The 22,928-nt window shown below is 38.5% G+C and overlaps 1 protein-coding gene across 6 annotated transcripts in view; it reads right to left on the bottom strand.

Annotated features, from left to right (window-relative positions):
• Positions 1-22,928, bottom strand: part of PLD5 (phospholipase D family member 5) — a 167,220-nt gene that overhangs the window by 82,760 nt on the left and 61,532 nt on the right. For 3 of the 6 annotated variants that reach the window (XM_066546587.1, XM_066546589.1, XM_066546588.1), the window contains one exon: positions 16,440-16,576. In XM_066546587.1, coding sequence (XP_066402684.1) covers positions 16,440-16,576 — 137 coding nt within the window. Of the gene's footprint in view, positions 1-16,432; positions 16,577-22,928 lie in introns of those variants that run through there. The other 3 variants (XM_066546592.1, XM_066546591.1, XM_066546590.1) reach the window with 2 other exon arrangements.

A 22,928-nucleotide genomic window follows, 5' to 3' on the forward strand; every position in this document is an offset into this window, starting at 1 on the left:
CTGTGCTCTGCTCTCGTGATTACTATCCTAACTACTTTCATCTAATACCAATATGGGTCCAACATCACACCAAGCTAGAGTGAGGTGAACAGTACTTTGCTTTTAGAACAGTTAACTTGAGCTGCTTACACAACAGAAAAGAGCCTTCTTGGATTTTTAACTAATTATAATAGTAAAAAAAATCCCTGCTGGGAATTTGTTCCTCAGAAAATAAGCAAAGATCCTTTCTTTATCTTTATTCTCTTTCTGACACAGAGATAGGTAATTTTTATTTAGCTTCATTTTATGCTATCAGGTATTCTGCACAATTTCAAGGCTGGCCACTGTGCACACAATGTGATGACCTTCTAGTATTAGCTTTCTAAAACATTGGCACTAAACTGTAGAATACTATTTACAACACACCTCATTATAAAAAAAGAGAGATGGATAGGAGAGCTCAATGCTTTGCCACTGCTTTTGACCTTGAACAAAGCCTAACACAGAATATTTCCTGAGGACTGAGGAAAAATAACCAAAGGTTAGTTGTTTTTCCACTCTAACTCCAGCTACTTTGAATTCTTAATTTGTCACTTATGTGTAGGAAGAGTATCCCACATTAGAGTCATTATTAATAAAAGGCCAATCAGTATTCTTGCCTTGCTAGATTGCAAGACACATAGGAACTCCATTAAGCTTGAATATGTCAAACAAATGTCCCTCTTCATTGTCCCATTATTAGCAACAATATGAGTTCAAAGAATGGAATTACCTGAAACCTGGAAGAAGGGAAAAAAAGGTACATAACCATCATCATGATGGATTGCTGGATCTGGAGAGCAAAGGAGAGGAGAAGAGAAGATGCAACAACAACAAATATTGTTATGAGGACAATTTACTTTCCATATGAAATAAATTAGTTCCAAATAAAAGGTTGCATTTAGAAAATAGATGTTTACTCTGATTTTTGTTACTGTTTAAACACTGCACCTATGTGCCTCCCAAAGAAATTTAAAGCAAACCATTTGCTGTTTGTAGATAAGTCTTTGAAGAATTTGTGAGTTAAGGCTCTAGACACGGCAGTTCCAGTTTACTTCCAGATGAAAGATATCATAGAAAAAACTAAACCCTAAGTTTTTTGTAAAGAATCTACAACTAACTCATTCTTAGAATTGGTTCACATATGTTATTTATCTAACTGCATACTAGGTCAATATAAACAGGGAAAACGTAAAGTTTTTTTTTTTAATTATAACACACAAATACTCCACAAATATATCAGGGTGACAATGAAGATAATGCATACAACTTTAATGCCATAAAGACAGCTAATTAAACTTCAGTCAGGCCCACTGATAATCTCCTCTGTCTTGCAATATGGTTTTTCAGATAAGCTTAAGGATAAACATGTTTGGTACAGCAACAGATTATCCAGCTGATAGGTCTTTGATTACCAAAGGATTACAAAAAAATAAGCAAGTCTGTGGTTGCTGAGATCAAAAAGAGCTAGCCTACTCCTTTGTAATTAGTGCGTGCCTTCAGGATACGTTTGTGCCAACACCACTGAGCTTCTCAAACAGTGTTAAACATCCCACATTTAACATTTTTCAGTTTCATTCCCCTGTGGGAGAGTACAATTTTTCTACCTTCTTCATATTTTGCTCATATCAATGGGACTTCCACACTGTGCATGGAACACTGCAGACAGCTTTATGCAACCCAGATTTGTCTGAGTAACTTGTGAGAATCTTGCATACCCCTTTCCTGACGACTCAGATTAAAATTAGACAATACTGAGGTATACATATTAATCCCATATTTGTGTACTTTTGAGATCACTACAGAAACTTCACTATAAAGAGCTCCTGTTTCTTGATATTGCTGAATCAAGAAGTGCTCATTAAACACTCAGTATGCACCTCAGTGGTGTTATAAGAAAGTAAACAGAAAATACATTATTTTGGCTTATTATTTACATTTGTGTAAAGCATTCGGAAGGTGATAGTGACAATCTTCAGAAAAGTAATTTGCTGAACTGCACAGTAGCCCTTTCCAAATCCTACCTGTCCTTGTTATGCATCATCTGATGTAAAACTGAGAGCTAAGACAAAATTCAGCAACATAAATACAGCAACACAGATACAGCACATCAATGCAGATGACTGCACTTCAGAGAAAATTTATCATGCACATTATGCCTGAACAGCTCATTCAGGGCAAAGGAGGACTAGCAGAGGAGGAAATTATTGTATTGTTTCAATAGAAAGCACATTACCAGTGGGAAAAATCAGAAATATCATCAACTCCTCCCTTTTTTTAAACCGTGGTTAAGGGAAGAAAACAACATCCTTTGAAACAGTCTTGATAGTTAACTCTTACACAGCTGCTCATTATTTCAGATGGGAGATGAAGGAAAAATAATTTTTAAATTTTCTGATCTGTCACTGCCTTTTCTAAAATCTGCACGAAGCACTCACCACTACTTTCTTTTGCAACAGAAGACAAAATTATCTTAGTTAAAGCATCTTGCTTTTAAAGAAAAAACAATTTCCTTGGCTCAGTACTCTACTGAGTCACGGGCAGCGCTGTGCGCATTTGACTTGGCCACTGTTCTACAGAGCATCAGTGGGTACAAGTAGCTAAATTATCTGCTGAAACACAGCAGACCCTTCTATCCTGGGCTCTTCTATAGAGCTTCTAAGTGCTGCATGTAGGCAGGTGACCTCAGTGCCATTTGTGAGCCTAGGAAGCAGTTCTTCCTTTGTGCACCAGCAAAGTAGAACATCACCTCTTAGCCTGTTATTTTCTTTTTTAAAATAGAACTAAAAAAAAAAAAAGGCACATAAAGCAAACCCTATGCACCAAAGTCCTCAGGTGACTGAAGATCCAAAATACTAGTGAACTTACTAATGGTAAAAGCTTCCCTCCCACTGCTTAAAACTTAGCATTCCAGCTGTATCAACTACCCTAAATCCTTATGCAGCAGTGAAACATTTTGAAAAGCATTTCTTGGCATCTTGCCCTTCAGCACAAGAAAATTTGCATTTTTACAGCATTTCTGCCTGTCAGCACTACAAAATTTTAATGGGTTTTGCAGCTGTGGGGAGAATTGAGAGCTGGTCAGCGGATTCTTATGGCAGACTGCTGAGAGACAAGTGCCTGAGGGTGCTGAGGCACCAGCAGACCTGACCAGTCTTCACACTCCAGAGAAAATTCAAGCAGCACCTTTCACTTCCAATGAGTGTACCAAAACAAAGGCCCTTCCTGATCCATGGGCTCTGTGTAGCAAGGAACATTAAAATCCTTACTTTTTTTTTTTTCTTGCACTTAACAAAATAAGCAGCTTTCTGTAGGAACTCATCAAAGAACAAAAACATAGCCAATTGCAACTTCAATTCCCATAAGCTGAACCTAGTATATTGGGTTTAAGTCACAGATCCCAGTAACTACTGCAAGCAAGAGCAAAATCAGAGAACCACAGGGTCTCAAGTTTCTCCTGGGGATGGGGACAGCAGAGTGGCTGACTTAAAGGTGCTTCTTCAAAGGACATTACTTAAATGTACAAGTGAGGGGCAGAGTGAGAAGTTGCAACAATGCCAGGAACTAATCAGCACATTGAATCTCTCTGGAAGAGCTCCATGCTGAGCCAGAAGGGTATTGCAGTACCAGGAGCTGCCATTCCACAGGGGAGTTACCCAGCATCTGGATGCCCAGTTTCAAAGTGTGAATTAAGTTCAGGAATCCAAGTGTAAGCAGGGGTTAAACACACTTCCCTCTGCTTAAAGCAGAATAGCACATCTTCACAGTATCTCTTGGTTAAACACTAATCCTACACATTTCACCCCAAAAGACATCCCTTGGCCAACCCAAGAAGAGTCTGTCTTGTTTCAGTCAGTACACCTTATTAAAGCCTACTAATTGCTGTCATAAAATATAATCCTTCTCAGGTGTAAGAAGAGCTGATATATTTTGATTTCAAGTCTAATAAAACTGGCATCACATAAGCATATTCACTGGATTAACTATCTTGTCACACAGTCTTCTAATAATTACACCAAAACTAATTAGCCAAATTTCTTGTCTTAACATAATACTTAAAACTGTGAATTCGTTTGATATTTGCAGCTCTGTGGCCAACACAGATTTATCCTCCAGACACTCTCAGTCTCCAAATATAGACTCGAGATAGCTCATCTAGGCAGGGAACACGCATGTGTGTGGGAGGCAGTCTGGAAATGTTCCAAGGAATGGAGTTTTGCCACTTTCTAAACCACTGGGGGATAGGGAAAGACCACAAGGAGGCCTGTAATGAAAAGCCCAAGGGAAGAGTAAGCACCATCAGAATCTCACAAAGCCAAACCGAAATGCCATGGTAAAGAAAGCGAGAAGGAAAACAAGTTACAGATGTCTGTCAAGGGGAAGAAAAATAAATTTTAAAAAGCGCAAGAAATAAGAAAGCAATGGGGAAGCATCTTTATCGCATGACAAGATTTAATCAGTGTGTAAGCCACGAAAAATGAAATACACAGAAGCAGTAAGATGAACTACTTCAAGTCAGAGTTTGTAGATAAAGTATTAACAATTTAACACACCACCATTCATTATTCAAAACATCCACACTCACATGAAAGTTCTTGAAATCCAGCTTGCTTCTCAGGTTTGATGTTAATGAGAGGAATGGTATTCCCTCCACTAAGGCCTGCCAGTATGTGACGGCCTATGTGACAGCCACAGTGCCTCTGTTGTTTTCATAACATCAAGGTGCTACATTACTCAGTGCTTAAAAAAAAATTAAAAGTTCACCCTTGTAAAAAGCAGATCTGTAGCCCACATTATCACATTGTAGACAGCTAGGTGCTACATTGAAGGACAAACTACAAAAACATGAGGATCCTGAGGATCTGAGGTGAATTGAAATGAAAAAAGATAAGGTACATTTTGCAAAACTTCTACCAAAAAAAAAGAAACAGTGACCCATTCTGTTGAATTTAGAATAAGAAATCTATCTGTCATGTCTGTTTATTATCTAGAATGCCATATATACCATTAAACAAGAGGAACTACATCATTTAGTTTTCTCTGTTCACTACCATACAGTAATTGAAGATCTCTAGGATATGCTTATCAAAAAACCCACATAACTGCGTTGTCTACATCTTTCAAAAGTTTATGTTTAATCTTTAGACATAAAAGGACAAGGACACAATCAGAACAGAAACTTTTTTTAAATCCCAGTTTTAGTTACCAAACACATTATTTTACCCCTCCCACTTTCTTCTTAGTTTTGAGAAAGGACCAGCCAATTTCCATTTTAATTAATCTCTTTTTGTCCATTAGATTTCTGACCCCTTACCAGGAATATGGAAATGCTGGCCTAGTTTTATTCCTGTACTTCTAAATATCTTCAGTTTGATGCCACAGTTCTAACATATCCTCAGTTTATACACAAAAACTCCCTTGTACTACCAAGTTTGTTTTCTCAACATCTTATTTGTTCATAAATTCTTAATTCTGAGCTGATGTCTTCAAGATTCACTATCTACAAATGTTATAGAAAAAGTCTTCCAAATACTGTAACACAGAGCAGTTTGGCCCATGTGAAGTGCCTGTTTCCTGACTCCAGGCAATGCACCTAAATGGCAGCTGGGGAAGCTCTGCCCTCAGCCCACCGCAGGCAGCTTCCTTCCTGACAGAGATGAGGACAGAAACGCTGCCCTCCTTAGGTGAAGCCACTCTCGCCCCTGTCATGGCTAAGGAAACTCAGCTGCACACTTCAGGGAACACCCTGCACAAGCATCAGTCAGGATTCAGGAGCTCAGCCTTCCCAGCACAACAGTAAGTGCTCACTTGGTACCTGTTTAGTCACTGAAAAAAAAATCTCAGCCTCTCTCCTTTGTTTCTACTGTGTTTAAGTCTTGAGTTAATACCATTACCATGACTTTCAAATTATGTAAAACTCAACAGCTGAGGTATTTAGTCAGTCCTGTACAAAGCCATATAGCAATCACATGAGCCCCTCATCAGCTGTTAAGCCTATTTAGCTCTTTAAAGCAGCAGCCCATTCAATGTTCACCCATCTGTAAAACACACTAAAATATCCTAACATAACAACTTTAAAAACCCTCTCAGAAGAACAACAAATATTGCATAAATAGCCCTCTCATATACATTAATTAGTTAACCAGATGTTTTTATTTTATTTCTACATTCAGTTTATGACTATGTTCATATTAAACCTTTTTATAAGGCTTGAATATGCCAAATTATTACAGGCTTTTTTTTTTTTTAATAACAGAATTTATGTTGCCTTTTTATTTCTTTCCATACAACCTCTGATATTCTCATATGGACACTTTGTAACTGTAAAGAGCAACACTAATTTGGACTGAATAATTACATATCAATACACAATAAGTGAGAATTTGATTGCTACTATTTTTCTTTTGGCCCATGCATCTTTCTAAAAGGCCCTGATTATCTTGGTATGACTTGGAATGGATAAATGTGTTAGCTTATGGTTGCAGAAACCAATCAAGAATCAAAATATTATTTTTCCTCATAAATAAGCATGATTTTATGGTGTTAATAATTGAATGAGAATTTTCTAAGAGCTCTCTAATCCAGAATAGAAATTAAATTATATTCTATGATGTTGGCATTTACACAATCCAACAATACCTTAAACTTAATTAATGCCCTTCCTGTCAAGCAAGAACAAACAAAACTGCTTTGCAAAACAATGAAGGAAAATTGAAGGTAAAAACTTTAGTCAGCAACTATTTGAAATCAGCACTGCAAATTCAGCAGGTACAGTCAAGGTAGGAACAGTAATAAAAATCCACAGATGAAAAGAATTAAGTACCTAAGGTATCCATTCCCAAAGGACACTGCAGTGCTCAAATTACAGAGGCAAGAATCTATGGAAACGTTCCAGGACACCTTAGGAGTACTAAGATAGGTTTAACTACTGTCAGATGGTTTTATGTGGTATCAATTTGTATTTCTCTTTTGTTGTTGTTGGTTTGATTTTGGTTTTGGTTGTGGGGTTTGTTTGTTTGTTTGGGTTTTTTTACTGGTAATAAGGTTAGGTCCATCTAGAATTGCATCTGATTAAAATTGCATCTTTGAAACTTGTCGCATTCAAGTTAAAACTGGGGGGGGGGAAGAAAAACTGATGGGTACATTTCTGGCCAAGGTGAACAGAGTCAGGAACCTCTTCCCCTAACAGACACAAGCTATCCAGATTGATAAAGCAGGGCTTTAAGAACACCAAAGGAAAAAAAGAAAACAAACAACCAAACACCTCTTTAGGTCTTAATAGAAAGCATTAACTGACTTATTGGTATTTACCCTATCGAATACATTTAAACAGCAAAATCCTGACTCTCAAGAAAGGCCTGAAAACATAAAACCCCCCCTTAAATATCAGAAGCACATTTTTCTCTGGAAATTCTACCGTGTGTACATGGCCAAAGCAGTACCTCTGACACAGGATCAGTTGCCTGCCGATTTTAGGTATTTGTGTGACTCTTCCCAAGAGCAAATGGAAAAATTCACTGTTGTCTCCTCTCTAGTCAGTCCTGAAGAAGTCTTTTCACATGCAAACAGATGTGCCACTAGGGAAAATAGTAGATTGCCTGTTGTCATACAGAGGTTACATCTCTACTGCTTTCCCATACCATTCCCCAAAGCTGCTGTAGTGATGGATTGCCTTCAGTTTTGGCAGCCTGTCTTGGCCCAAAACTGGAAGGTCTATGGGGATATCTTTGAGGTGGCTCACATGGATTTATGAAACACAGCAGATGGGGCAGCTCTTGCAGTCTGTCACTGTCCCACTGGCACTGGCTGCATCTTTCAGGAGACACTTCCACTAGTCCAGCACTTCAGTCTCCACTGGCCCAAATATATCACCTCAAGTATCCTCTAATGCATTTATTGAACCATACTCTCCACCAGCATTTGCAATGAACTGTAAAACATGCACTGCCAAGCTGATAAAAGTGACCCAAAACTGGCTGAGAAAAGGACTAGGGTTTCTGACAGTGTTTGAACAAAATCCAAATCACGGCTGCCTGCCTGATGCTGGTGACACATTCATCTTGCCTTAAAGTGTCGTGATCAGTAATGAAGCTTATGCATGTTCATATTTTGCTAAAATACTGGTAAAAGTGCATTTTTCTCCAATACTCAGCCAGCAGAAGAGTTCTAAAAATCATTCAAGCCCAGCTAACTTGAGGAACTATTTCATAAATGACAACAAAGAAAATTTTTAAAAATCACTTAATTTCCCCAACAGGTTCTTTAAAGAAATATTTTGATAAATCAGTGAAAATCAATTAACTCTATACCTGCCAAAATGACAGAAGATATAAGATACAATATGTGGTCATATATATGAGTGTCACATATTTATTCCAAGAGTTACAATCAGATCTAGAGTAAAAAGTCAAAGCCAACGCTTCCAATGTGGTATCAAATATCCATCAAAAGTTTAGTCTGAAGCAAGATGAATCCTCCCCCTCATGTCAGAAGGCATGCAAATCACTGATGGTGCTCAGAAGAGCCATTTCAACACTTAGTATGTAAAGGAAGCAGCTTTAAACCTACCACATTGTTATGCTGTCAGTCATAAGAACTCTCAGCTGTATAATAATTTTGAAATAATCTTATTTGGAAAGGACTGGTCATTAAATAGAGAACAAATGATAGATCTGCATCTGGCACATGCCAAAGCTGGTTTTGTGCATTATTTTTTTTTTTCAGTCTGGTTGACAGGAAGCAAATTAATTATGGGGAAAAAAAAAACCAAAACAACAAACCCTAAAACATAAAATGAAAAAATACTAATGGTAATGAAACATTTCTCCAGTGCATTTTTTACCCTTGGTCAGGACAATTGGATGTGGGTAAATTGAATAAAGGAAGCAAACTCATACCTTCCTGCTTAACACAGGCGATTGACATCTTGCAGCCTTGCAACATTCAAGAGCCATCTGTATCTGAAGTGTTACTCACAACAATGCTTTGACTAAATAGAGAGACCTGGACATATGGACACCATACCAGAGGCCACTGAGAGGTGACTCTGGCTTTACCTAGATTTCACCCACGTGTTCAGAGGAAAACAAACCAGGAAGAAAATCTTCAGACTAACAAAGAAAAACCTCCAAACATTTCCCCAAAAGCTGTCTCCCTGTACATGTAAAGAGCATCTGGATAAACCAGCCCTAGCAAACCGCAGCCAGCAGCTCTCCCTGACGCCTCCCAGCAGGACGTAAATGCCAGGAGCTGCTGCCCTTGGGGTGCAGCCTCAGGCCACCACAGCAAAGTGAGCTGCACATGGCTGAACAGCAGAGGCAGATCAAGCCCACCAGGCCCACCAGCTCTGCACAAGGATTTGGGCTTCAGCAGGCACCACACCTGCTTCCCCTTGAACGCGACACCGCCATGGTGCTCGGAAAGGCAGGCTCAGCCTCCTACTCAGCAGGTCACAGAAATCATCCAGCATGGTACACTTGCACCCCTGATGAGTATCAAATCATGCTAGCCCAGAGGACACGTGCAGTGCTGTCCTAGGATTAGCTGCAGAACCCAATACATCTAATGTAACCTGACAGGATAATAAGTATCTTTTTCATATACTGCTCTGAGGGTGGAGAAGCAATTAAAAATAAATGGTGTCATTGGAACAGGTGCTTGCTAGGATCTGATGCAAAGTCAGCTCTGGCTGAACGAACAAGTCACCCTGAAATGGAGCATGAATTCAGACAGACTCCACTGCAATTTTTAGCTACTTTTAATGCCTTTCCCACAAGCAAAAGGAAGAACGACTTACCAGGGAGCTTTATTAGGCTGGGTGGCTATTCTCACCAGGCAGAATAAAAACATCTCTGAAATGTCATAAATCAGTTTTAAAGATCATGAGAATGACCAGTAATTTTACATTTAATAACTCTGTTTAGTATAGCCTTACAATCTGGTATAGAAAATTACCTCAGAAATCTTTTGAGTTCTGCTTGGATGAAGTAATTTCAGTCTTCTGAAGACATTAAGGTGAAAAGAGAAAAGAACAAATTAAGCTGAGAAGGGAGAAAGAGAGGAAAAAAAAAAGAGAAAATAAAAAGATTTAATCACAGAGAAGCTCCACCAAACTACACAGGAGATAGGATACTCTAACACATTAATTGCTCCTTTATCCCACCTGCATTATCTAGGAACCTTAAAGTAATTGGAATTTGATTTCTATTAGCTTGGAACATTTTCTCTGATATCAATTCAAAAATTTTAAGTCATAAAAGCAGAAATAAACACATACTTTAAAAGGTAATTTCCAAGAACACAAAACATGTTAATCTCTGTTTTACATCCTAAGAAACACGTATCATGGCAGGAAAAGCTGCCTTAAGGAGACTCTAAAGCCCTCTGTCCTAAACTCCACAGAAAATAATTCAATTTAACAGAACAAAGAGTAGGAAAAATAGTAGGTTTATGTGTTTGAATAAAATGAGTGGAAGCCCATACAATGTAATTAACTATGAACTATCTACTGGGAGTAATACAGACAGAAAAAGATCTACACAATCATAAGTTTTGCCACTTATTTTTTTATATGTGAAGACACTCTCTATAGCTGAAAATAAATGCAAAACAAAAAAAAATTCCTTTGTTTTTTGTATTTTGTGCCAAAACACAGGAGAAAAATTGTACTCTGTACAGGTACCGAACTGTTAATACACTATTTTTTCCATTGAAATGCATTTTGAAAAATGAAAAATAAAAGGTAGGATAAGCAGAACTTCTTGTGCAAGTTGAATTCCTGATTTCCTTCCCTGGCTTCAGATGTTGAACGGACTTGCAGGAGGTACATCAGGCCTTTGCAGTGCCCAGCCAAGAAACTTCAATTGAAAGAGCATTCCTTCTTTGGATGCAAAAATTAGGAGGTTTTACAGCTCATTCTCACCCAAAACCAAGAAGAAAACAGTCACCCTAGAATTGTTAAGGCTGGAAAAGATCTTAAAATCACAAAGTCCAACCATTAACCCAGCACCATTGTTAACCCTGTTCACCACTAAACCACATCCCTGAGCCCTGTATTTTTATCTCTTTTAGATACCTGCAGGGATGATGATTCTACCACTTTCCCAAACAACTTGTTTCAATGCTTCATAACCCTTTCAGTGAAGAAATAGTTTTTAATATCCCACCTGAACCTCCCCTAACACAACCTGAAGCCATTTCCTCTACCACTTGCCATGTGGGAGCAGAAACTGACCCTCACCGGGCTACAGCCTGTTTCAAGTGGCTGAAGAGAGCAATAAGGTCAGCCCTGAAACTCCTGTTCTTCAGACTAAGCAACCCCAGTTCCCTCAGCCATTCCTTACAGGACTTGGTGCTCCAGACCCTTCACCAGCTCCACTGCCCTCCTCTGGATCCTCTCCAGCACCTCAATGTCCTTCTTGCAGTGAGGGGCCCAGAACTGGACACAGCACTCGAGGTGCAGCCTCACCAGTACAGGGGGACAATCCCTGCCCTGGTCCTGCTGGCCACACCATTGCTGACACAGGCCAGGATGCCACCAGCCTCCTTGGCCCCCTGGGCAGACACTGGCTCATGTTCAGCCGCTGTAAACCAGCACTCCCAGGTCCTTTTCTGCTGGGCAGCTTTCCAGCCACTCTGCCCCATCCTGCAGTGCTGCAAGGGGTTGTTGTGACCCAAGGGCAGGATCCAGCATTTTGCCTTAGTAAACTTCATACCTTTGGCCTTGGCCCATTGATCCAGCCCCTCAAGATTCCTCTGCAGAGCCTCCAGAAGATCAACACTCCTGCTCAGATTGGTGTGTCTGCAAACTGACTGAGGATAGACTTGATGCTCTAGTCCATCATGTTGACAGAAAGCATTTTTATGCCAAGTGGAGTAGTTGTTTTGTAAATAGAAATCTTCAGTTGCTCTTTAACAGGCTTTTCAAAATCTGAGCATCTTGTTCTGTTTAGACATTTAACTATTATGCTTGTCATAGTTTGTTTATTAAATAGAAACAAGTCAATATAAACCTTGCTATGTTCAGAACCCACACAGCACACAGAAAATCTCCTCCACAATAAGCCAGGGGCAAAGCACTTCCAAGGTAAATGACTGTAAGCATGTGCTGCAGTATGCTTATTTAACAGTGCTGCAAAACCCTACTCAGTGAAATAGCAGAGTAGTTGAAAGAAAGATTTATAAAGCAACAGAAAAAAATCATTGTGGGCCCTCTTTCACAACCAGAGAATAATCATCTAATGAAATTGAAAGCAATGCATGCAACACACAGTAATTGTTCAATATAAGTAATTATTGTATGCAACTAGATTTAATCTCTAAAATTCAGTGTTGCAGGGTACTGTTGAATTCTAAAGCTTTGCCCGTCAACAGGAAGATTCAGCTCCTCTCCAGGATACCAATCCTTATCCAAAACAATCCAAACAATATCTAAAGAAATCACAAACACTGCTCAGGTATCATGGCCTCCTTGTTATAGGGCAGGACTGGACAAAGCCTCCCTACAATTAAGAAGTGAACTAAATAGGCTTTGCCACTCCTGTCATAAACAACAGCAAATTCTTCCAATGTAAATCCAAACACAAAAGAGCAAGTGCCTTCATTATATATGACTCTGAGGAGAAGAGAAATTACCAAACCAGCATCACTGGAACAGAATGCAAGACAGAATCTGCCTTGAAAACATACACAAACAGAAAGCAAGAACATCCTTCCAATTATCATCAGAGTAAGGCCATATTGAAAAAAAAATCATGACAACAGTTTTAGTTTTAGCTTGGTAAGCACGGAAAGTAGCTACCATTGCTTCCCCTTTTTCCTTGTTCTGTAGTTCCTCTCAAGAGACCGGGCCAAACCCACAGCCAGAGGTAGGAGCTATGCCAGCTGCTACCACTGCTTCAATGGATATTGGCAAGCCCAATGAGACAAGGATAACCAAGGGCATGTGCAAACTCTGTAGGACCCCTAGCATGCCTATCAGCACCAACAAGCAGGAGAAGAGGCTCAAGTTGAGCCTTGAACAGCTCAAGTTACCATTAATAAATCAAAACAACCTTGGTTCAAATTGTTTGGATAGCAGAGACAATCTCTTGATAGTTGTAATTTCTTCTGTTTCCCAAATTGCAATTTTTAGAGTTTATTAGTCAATTCCAACAAAGTAAGTGTTAACTGACACAGAGTTACACAGAGGCTAGCCAAGATTTATTCACAATAGATCAGCCATTAAAATGTACTATTTTCAAATTACAATAATCTAATTTTATAGATTCAGTGTCTAATGGACCCACAGCAAGACAGGCAACATTCCCAGACTGCTAAGATATATCCTCTTAACCAGTCTCATCCATCAGGGCTGCCGAACAACATTACTGTGGATGTCTCAAGAGAATAGTTTCCATCACATAACGAGCACAAACTGCAAAGCCCCAACTTTTCATAGTCACTGCTACTTTTTTTTTGCTTTAATTTCAATCCGTTGACATTCCTTTTAATAGGATGGGTAGCATCAATCTCTCCGGCAATCAGAGAAGATATGCAAAAAAGCTTGATTTCCTATTCCCTGACTTATTTTTGTTACAAAGCCCCCAAGAGAAATAAATACATCAATAAAGAGTAAGGTCATTTTGGGAACATATGCAGTAAGTATTCCCCATGTAATTAAGGAATGGTTTACAGAGGAGGAGCCTCATGATGAATTACAAGCAGATCAGAAAAGCTGCATTTGTGTTCCTGAACAATCCAATCACAACAACAAGGAGAGATGTAAGCTTTACTGGAAAACACCACTGGCAAAAGCTCTAGATTCTAAAGTCTTCTTACGTTCTCTTTCAAATTCTATTTTTTCACACAAGCTCCAAAACTTTCTAGCCAGAGAAATTTTCTAGACCACAGTTCTATTTCAGGTGTATTTTCCTTTATAACAAAAAACACAGAAATTTTCCAAAGAAAACAGCCACTAAAAACCATCAGCAAAGTTCTTCTCAAATCCACAGCATCCTTTCCCATCAACATTCTTCACAAATTCAATCAGTTAAAACCAAAAAAAGAGTTATAGGCTCAGGCATATAAACTTATATTTGACAAACATTTCATTATAAAAAAGTTTAAAAATCGTCTATTACCATTCTGTCTCAGCACATCCTGCAAATGTATGCACCTCTTCCTGAATGCCAGGGAAAATACTCACGCAGCAGAAATGTAAGAATTCAGTAACTCTTGTCTTATTAAAAGTGCTTAGCCCAAGTACTAAATATATGCCATTGGCAGACATTGATTTGTGACACTTCAGCTAATGTGACACTTCTGTGACGTATTTAACACATAAAAGACCCCAGTTTTATCATGTAGAGAAGGACTCAATGTTAGCAGGTAGCAGCTGCCAGCACTTGGATACTGTTATTAGAACTGGTTTCGGCAGTTTGTACACACAGCATTTATGTGCCTTCTAGTTCAGGCATTAGTACCTAGATCACGCACTTGGATCACTCTGTGAAAGGCACCTTAAAATAGAGCTGGGCTTTGGGCTCACTTTTAGCCCTGTAAATGCAGAGCAGTTTAATTGACTCTTATGTTTAAAGTCAAGGGGCTGAATTTAGTCTCAGGCTCCTCTAACACAATCCAGAAGATTGTGTTAGAGGACACACGTGACACATGTGAACCAACAGAACATTGAGCAAATGTAAGTATTCTTTGGAAAGGCAGATTGCTGTAATCCATACAAACAGACAGAAGAAATCAATCCATCACATGGAAAAAAATTAATATCCCCGTTTTTCTTAGTACTGTGTATCACTTCTACTCTGATTTTTTTTTCTCCTTTGAACAATTAAAAGTGAAGAAGGTGAAGTCCTTCCTTGGCTAGGCCTACACAGCTACCCAGAACAGAATGGGAACCATGAGTTGATACAACTAAGAGGAAACATGGTGCAGTAGTTTCCGACTGTGTTGAAGTCATGTGCAGCGCACTGAAGCCAATGAGCAGAAAGACTTTCCCCTCATCTGACCTAGTTCTGTCAAAGATTCACACATGAAGACAGTGGGTGTAGAGGTGACACATGCAGTATCTTCAAAAATTTTGGAAGGCAACACCTCACAGTAAAAGACCACTTAAGACTTTGATGGGGAAAGGAAAGCTGGCTCAGCTCTAGAAAATTCAGAGAAGATATCAGAAGCCTTCCCAGATCTGTAGGAGTACAATGAAGTGAACAAAACACAACCTAAAAACAATTATGGCAAAAAGTGCCAGATGGACAGTTGGTTTCAGGACAAAGCTACCTGATCCTGCACCTATATTCCATTTGGAAGGAGGTACAGATTTAAAGAATCCTCTTGTGTTGGGTTTTTTTTTTGGTTTTTTTGGGGTTTTTTTGGGGCTTTTTTTTTTTGGTTTCTTAAGCAGCATGCAAACAATATTTTAAAAACCCCATTATAATTGAAAAGACATTACAAAATTTTCTGGATTCTGAATTAGTGCTGTCTGTAATGTAACAGGTGCAGCATAAAAAGGTACTGTCCCTAAAGAGTCTGCACACAAAATGAGCAAAGAATAACAGAAATAAGGATCAAAAGCTCAAAGAAACATTAATCTTTCATAAATTATTCTAAAATGCAAATGTCAATTAGCTCCTACCCAATGTATACCCAGCCGTTGCCTACAAATGATTTTTCCATCAGCTTGGCGGACAGAAGAGGCCCAGAAGACAACCCAGGAAAAGCACTGGTCATCACTAATGAACCAATTAATGGAGGAAGCTGACAGTGAGGAGCAGCAAAATGAGATTCACAGTCAGGAAATGAATGGCTTAAAAAACTAATCACTTACTTAAAACTAACAGAACCAAAAGTTAAAGGATATACACAGCTATGGCAGGCATCTGAGGCAAATCTTAATTCAACACTGTCAACACTCATCGTTCTGATCATATCACTGATTTCCTTTACAGCTCACAGGTAAGCCACTATGTCTATAACAGGAATGCATCAAACAGGAAATAGAAAAGCTCCCCCTACATAGAAGGGACAGCAATCTTAGGTCAAAAGGCATTAGTGACCTTTCTGGAGAAAGAAAGAAAGAAAGAAGTGTCTTGATGAGAAATAGACATGAAAGAACTGGGAACTATGTGATCCACCTCCGAACTCAATTACTGAAACTTAATGGGCTTTGGCTCAGGCGTACAAAATAATTGATCTAACACAAGGGTCTTGCTCAAAACACACCATCAAAAATAACTTCAAAAAGTGTGCTTTAATTTTGTTAAACTAACCTCCAAAACCAAAAATTTAAAATGAGAAACCACTTTCTTCCTCTGTTAGCTACTCTTCCCAATAACACCACAGGACCATGGCAATTACTTCATGCCCTTATGTAACACACATATGTTCCTTTCCACCCCAAAAGAGAAGTTTTGTTTGTTACCTCTTACCGACAGTTATTTTGACAGTTCTTTTCTGAGAGTCCATCCTCATCTTCTCCCATAATATCCACTGCCGAAAATATCAGTGCAACCAGAATTGCAAAGCAGCATACCAGTGCAAAGATCACAATGCATCTTTGCTGGGACTGAAAGAGATTAAGATTAAAAAAGTTTTAATGGCATGAGCACATTCTAGTCAACAACTTGAGTCTCTGAAACACTTACATAAGATCTAAATTTCTTTGAAGACCTTACTGCAATAGCTGTCAACATGAAACACACCTCAAGATGAAAACACTCAAAACTGTCCTTCATGTATCACCTTGAGATGTATTTTAAATCTCTCAGATACTGTTTAATAATTCATGTCACAAATAATATTCATAATTCAAACTGCTTTCTGTTTGTACCACAAGGAAAGCATTATGCATTAAAATAATGACTCCTACATTAACTAAGTATTTTCTGATTGTGGCTCACAGGTAAAGTACGCACTTGGGATGGCACTTAGAAGTTTTGTTGTGTTTAGTTCAGATAAAACATGTCATTGCAAGAAGACTGAAGAGCAAAGTCTTTTTTTTCTATTGCTACAAAAAGTACCTGACATTGTCACTATGACTGTCACAGCCACTCAGACACTTTGGGAAGTCCTTGCCCCACAATATCTATAATATAATGAACACAAAAACAAAATCCAGAACACATTCACAGATGATAAATGGGATTCAAGGAAACAATGGGAAACTGTTGCTCAGTACAATAGGCAATGCCCTTCACATCTCAGATTAAATATTAAACATGGCATAGCACTACCTTATGAAATCTTGCAGTAATAAATCAGATACAGCTGGTAGCCCCCTAGATAAATGTGAAATCTCCTAAAGACAGTCTCTTGACATGCAATTTACATAGCTGGATAAAGTATATTCTATTCTGAAACCAAATGTTCAAACAAATATACCGTGCAATTTCCTGCTGAAGTAAATTTAAACAAGACCACATCCAAATATAAAAACATCAATGTCTAACTTCTATTGCGATAGTCATTTTCTTAATTTTCATTATTGCTCCATAATTAAAATGTCACATGTAGGAAAAGGCCTCATAAAGGAATGGGAAAGTGGGAAAGCATGAAAAGTGTAAGGGAAAGGAAACAACATCACACTTGCAGCTGATAACCAATTTCACAGTATTTCCATTGTTCTCAATATTTTGTTTAAGAAGCAACAAGTTTCAGAGTAATAAGAACATTTTCCCATACACCTAAAGAAAAGGTCTAACTCTTTTTTTAAATAAGAAAAAATTCCAATACTTCCCAGCTAGTGTACTTCTCAGGAGAAATATGCTCATGTTTCATTTCAGAATAAATCAGATATAAACACTTTATTTCAGTCCATGAAAAACAAAACACAGCAAACAACTTCTTCAGACAAACAGGAAAAACTAATCTGAAATTTAGTGATAAATGTAGCCTTTAACAGTAATACCAAATGTGTGGTTCAGGTTATAAGCATATTTTAAATATAATGCTTATTAGACGCTTTTATACATTTCAAATACATGTTTAAATCTGTATTTCTATTATAGTAACTAAAATCTTACCAGAATTCAGCATAAGAAAATGTTCTTCACCCATAACAAAACTAACTCATTAAAGAAATAAATTTGGAAAGTTTTTTTTTCCCTGCTACTAGGTAGAATCATGGTAACATTTGAAAAGAGTTGTAAATTACTGCACTTGAGTGTCCAGAACTAAGGCTGCACAGTGGGACATAGGATAAAATTGTTCAACACTCTCATTGCCTCATACTACTAGCAACAAGAACTAAGAACAGCCAAAGAAAAGTAGGCATTCAGGTCTGGGACACTGCAGTATGCCATTTCTTCATCAGGACACTTCAGACTGCTGTTAGGATGACCACTGTCTCATGCAGTTTTTTGCAGTACTGCAAGTGCACTCGCAGGAACTCTTTAATGCACGTTCCTCCATGCACTGAATGTATCACCATGGCAGCAAGGCAGCAAAGCTACTCACATAACCAGCAAACCAAAAAGAGCCAAAAAGAGCCTGGGCTCGTTTTCTAGTCCCTAGGAGCAGGGGGTGTGACCCAGCAGGGCTCACAACGATAGGGCTCTTTTTCCTCCCAACTCAGACTAACTGCCACCATTCTACCCACTGGGACTAATTTTGAGTTACTCAGGATAAATTTGTAGCACAAGCATCCTAGCTGCCACATGGTGTGAAAGACTACATGCTATTGCTCCAGGGAGTAACTCCCATCTTCTTGTCACGCTGCCATGCAAGCTGCACAACAACCACAGACAGTAGTGGGACCACTGGGCCAGCAGGGACCACATCAGCCTTCGAGGCTGGGCCAGTGCTCACAGAGACAGCAGGCAATGCTTCACTAAAAGGTGGCCACAGAGCTGTAAGTCATAACACACCTCTGGAAACCTCTCAGCCTGCTTAAAGCTTGAAGGCCAAATCAATACAAAATCTACAGAGTACCAAAAATCATATGGTACCACAAGGAGGAGGGGATGTGGGGGAAAAAGGGCAGAAGCAACAAATGCTTAAAGTTAAATACCAGGAAATCTTATGGCAGCAATTTCTAAGAGGTCAAAATAATTCTGAATGGATCCTCCTAATCGAACATTAATTTCCATTCCACATAATTTTGGGGAATATATTCAAGGTTTCTCGACTCCTGTGTTGTAGTTGAAAATTGTATGAAGTTTAAATCACTGTTCTTTCATGGATATAGCTTGTCAAGCTCTGCAGTTTGTGAGTACTGCTCACTGTGAGCAGCACAAGCTTAGTACTATTAGTAAGAACACTGCTATTCTACCAGCACCAAAATAAAGACAGAACCACACAAACCTATTTTACTGCTCTTATTTCACAGATCCTTTATATTATGCAAGTATAATGGATTAATTATCTCACTTTTCCCTAAGTACCAGCTTAACAGTATGGTTACAAATAGCATAGGGAACCTTTTAAATCAACATTCAAAACCCCCCCGGGTGACTACAGTAGTTTTTCTTTGAACTAAGGATAGCACAAAATAGTAAATAAAATAAAGCAAAAAATTACAAATTTGTGATTCTCCTAACTCTATCTTTTCAGTCACAGGTCGGAAAGGTCAAGTAAAGACCAGTAAAAAAAAATTAAAGAGAGTAAAGAAGATTTAAAAAAGTTTCACAGTTCATGTTGAACTTATTCCTGCTGAGTGGCGGGTTTTTTCATTGCTTTTCAATCTATATATTACATTATAAATTAATGTTTGGAAAATGTTTACATTAAAATTCATATTTATACTAGAATAGAAAGTATAAAAACAGCTACTTGCATCAAACAAGTCTTTTCACAACAGTAATAAATCTTTCTTTTCACACAATTTGCCATAAAGCTGACCATTTTCAAATAACCTTTTCCTATTTGAAACAGATTAGGATAGACCATATCCCTGCTCTATTGTACCATCCATGCATGCCTCTGTGTGCATCTATGTGTGAGGAATAGCAGGCATCATGAAAGAACCCCAAATCAACGAGCTCACACCACTGACAGGCTAGAAGGGACCTGCTGGGCTCCTCCTCAGATCCCTGTGTTGGTGGCGTTGGGCAGACTCTTTGTTTGATGCTGTCTTGTTGTGCATCCCCTTGGCAACTGGGATCCCTCTGAGCTTTTCAGACCTATCCTTCTGTTTCCTCCGGAAAATGCCTCAGCGTTCAGGCTTTCAGTCTTCAACCCTTAATCACAGAATACAGGGGTCTCTAAAACTTATGCAGTCCATCTGTCCATATACAGAGTTAATTTATACAAATATTAATTCCAACAGATATTTGTTTAGCCTGTCCTCAAAAATCCAGAGTTGAAAGAGATCCTGTAGTCTTTTCAGGCAACCCCATCCCATATCTAAGCACCTGACTGATGCCTAACTTAAGTCTATTATGCTGCAACAACTCTTTTTTTCTTTCCAGTACTCATGGAAAACAGTGAACAGAGCATTTAATTCTCTCTTTTACATATTTAAAGGCTGCTATAGATGCTAAGAGGCCCAGGACTAGACCCCCTACAAGTCTGACTGTACTGATGGGCAAGAAATTCTGTTGCATGAGAGAAAGATTTGTTCAGGGCTTAAGGAAGATTGGAAAAGAAACTCCTGCAGGAACAAAGACTATCAAAAATACTGTGAGTAAAATGTGTTTCTTTCACCTGGTCAACTAGCTTAAACAATACCTAAGTTAAAATAAATCCACCAAAACACTGCATTACTAAAACAAAGCATGGGAGTTTTTTCATGCTATTATACCTCTAGGGAGAGAGTGAGAAGAAAAGCCAAAATCTGCACAATGGTTATTCAGTACAGTACTATTCAGACTAAAGTTTAATCTGGGAAGGACCTGCTTGTTTATTATTAAGAAAAAGGATAGCCTATGCCAATTAAGCTTGTCAGAGCCTGTGATACCCATGCAGAATTGAGAATAAGAGCAAGAAAAAGGCCTCCATCTTTATTGCACTCACATTGCTCAAAAGCTCTTAAGAACACTTCACTGGCTCCTGAAGCTTTCAGTTTCTTCACAAACAACAGGCATTTCTTTGAGACTGAGATTTTAATCAGGAATTTATTCTTTCTCCAATGCAGTACAAGAATGTCTTCTCCCAAAAAAGGAGCCATGAAATTGCAATGCTATTGCTGCATCTACTGATAAAACTGACTACATAACAAAACATGTCATGGTTTTGAACTTCTGCTTCATTTTTTTATACCTATTTACAGACTGAAGAAGGCAACACCTATACACCACACTAATACAGGCTCTAAGAGGCAGGCTTTCACATCTTTGGTCATTTCATTAGTCTGCCCTTTCCTGCAACACCCGTGAACACAAATGTGACAACAGAAGCACTTGTCTGCAACACCCATAACTGTTCAACAGCCCTTAAAGAGCTGTTTATGAGTCGGCTTCTATGGGGTGCTGCAATACACCTGCCAAAGATAGCAAGAAACTGGACTTGAAGAATTAGCAATCATTCCTGATTACCCTTGATCATGTGTGTTTATTAGAGAAAAACATTACTATAAATACTATTTCCCCTTAATCTGGAATCTGCATACACTAATAATCTTCATCTTGAATCTCCCACCTAGTATGATTAATGCAAATCAACACTTAAAATCCTCTTTAAAAGAAACAGATTGCTGAGGTAAGTTAGTATTTTTAATTTGGCTGGACCTAGTTAAGTTTCATCCTTGGATATTTAGGGTAGTGGCTGAAACTAACAGAGAACCTTTAGGACTCAGCTCTGAAAACTCACAAGCCTGAGTGAAGTATCAGAAGCCTGGAAAAAGCAAAAGTGCAACCCATATTCAAGAAAAAGGAGTGATCAGACAGTAGAGGTTGGGAAACAATAAGCTAGTTGTTCTAGCTTCAGTCTCTAAAACCTATGTAGATATGTAGAAGGTAAGAAGCTTTGTCATGCAAAAGTCACATTGATCAAGTCTGATTTCTATCTTTCCTAGTCACAAGCCCTATTGTCCTGCTGGAGAACCTGAAAAAAATGTATACTCTCACCTTTATTAAAAACTTTCTTACAAACCACAGCAACTATGTCCAGGTTATCACAGGAGAGGTGTAAAGCTGAAAAATCAAGCTCATTGAAAAAATGGGAGGACATTTTTGCAGAATGGATTCTGCATTTAGAATGGATTCAGAGGATTCTGCTTTGTATCTGGTTTTGCTCATTAACAATCTAAATTCTGGAATAGAAATGAAAAGTTCTTTTGAAGTTTTCAATCAAAACCAAAGCAGAACAAATTGAAGACCAGGTTAAAATTTAAAAATGTTCTTGACTCTTTAGAGAGTATGTCAACAAAAACAGGATAAACTTTGATAAAGGAAAAGAGCTACAAGCAGGTAGGATGAAGCAGTTGCACATATATGGGAACTGAGAAGCCACTAGGAAAAAGAATACCCAAAACTATTAACAGGCTGGAACAGGTGTTTTAGGAAGACAGACCAAAAAATGGCAGGAGTCCATAGTTTGGAGAGAAGAAGAAATATGACCAAGGGGTACAATAGCTACACATGAACATCAGATATAGTGAAGGCAGAATTATGCACCAAGTACTACAATTCCAGGAATAGTGGATGTTTATTGAAACTTCAGGAGTTAAGTTTCAAAAAGATGAAGTACTTTTTTATGAAGATGATATTAAGCATCTGGAATTTGTTGCCACAGGAGGCTATGAAAGCAAAGAGCAGCAGGAGGTTTAAAAAGAGGTTAGACAAAGCTTTCAAAAATACATCCTCATCAGATGCTAGAGAAAACAGGCTGGGATGTGCCCTCTGCTAGAGATGATAGGAAACATTCCAGTGCCCACTGGTAGGCACACAGCACAGGACTAGACATGCCCTGAGTCCAAGCTGCAGAATATATTTTCTACATTCTTAAATAGTTCCATTTTTCCACAGAAGGAATCAAGAGTT

This window comes from Molothrus aeneus, chromosome 3 (assembly GCF_037042795.1).
Source record: "Molothrus aeneus isolate 106 chromosome 3, BPBGC_Maene_1.0, whole genome shotgun sequence".
In the NCBI taxonomy this organism is placed as follows: Eukaryota; Metazoa; Chordata; class Aves; order Passeriformes; family Icteridae; genus Molothrus; species Molothrus aeneus.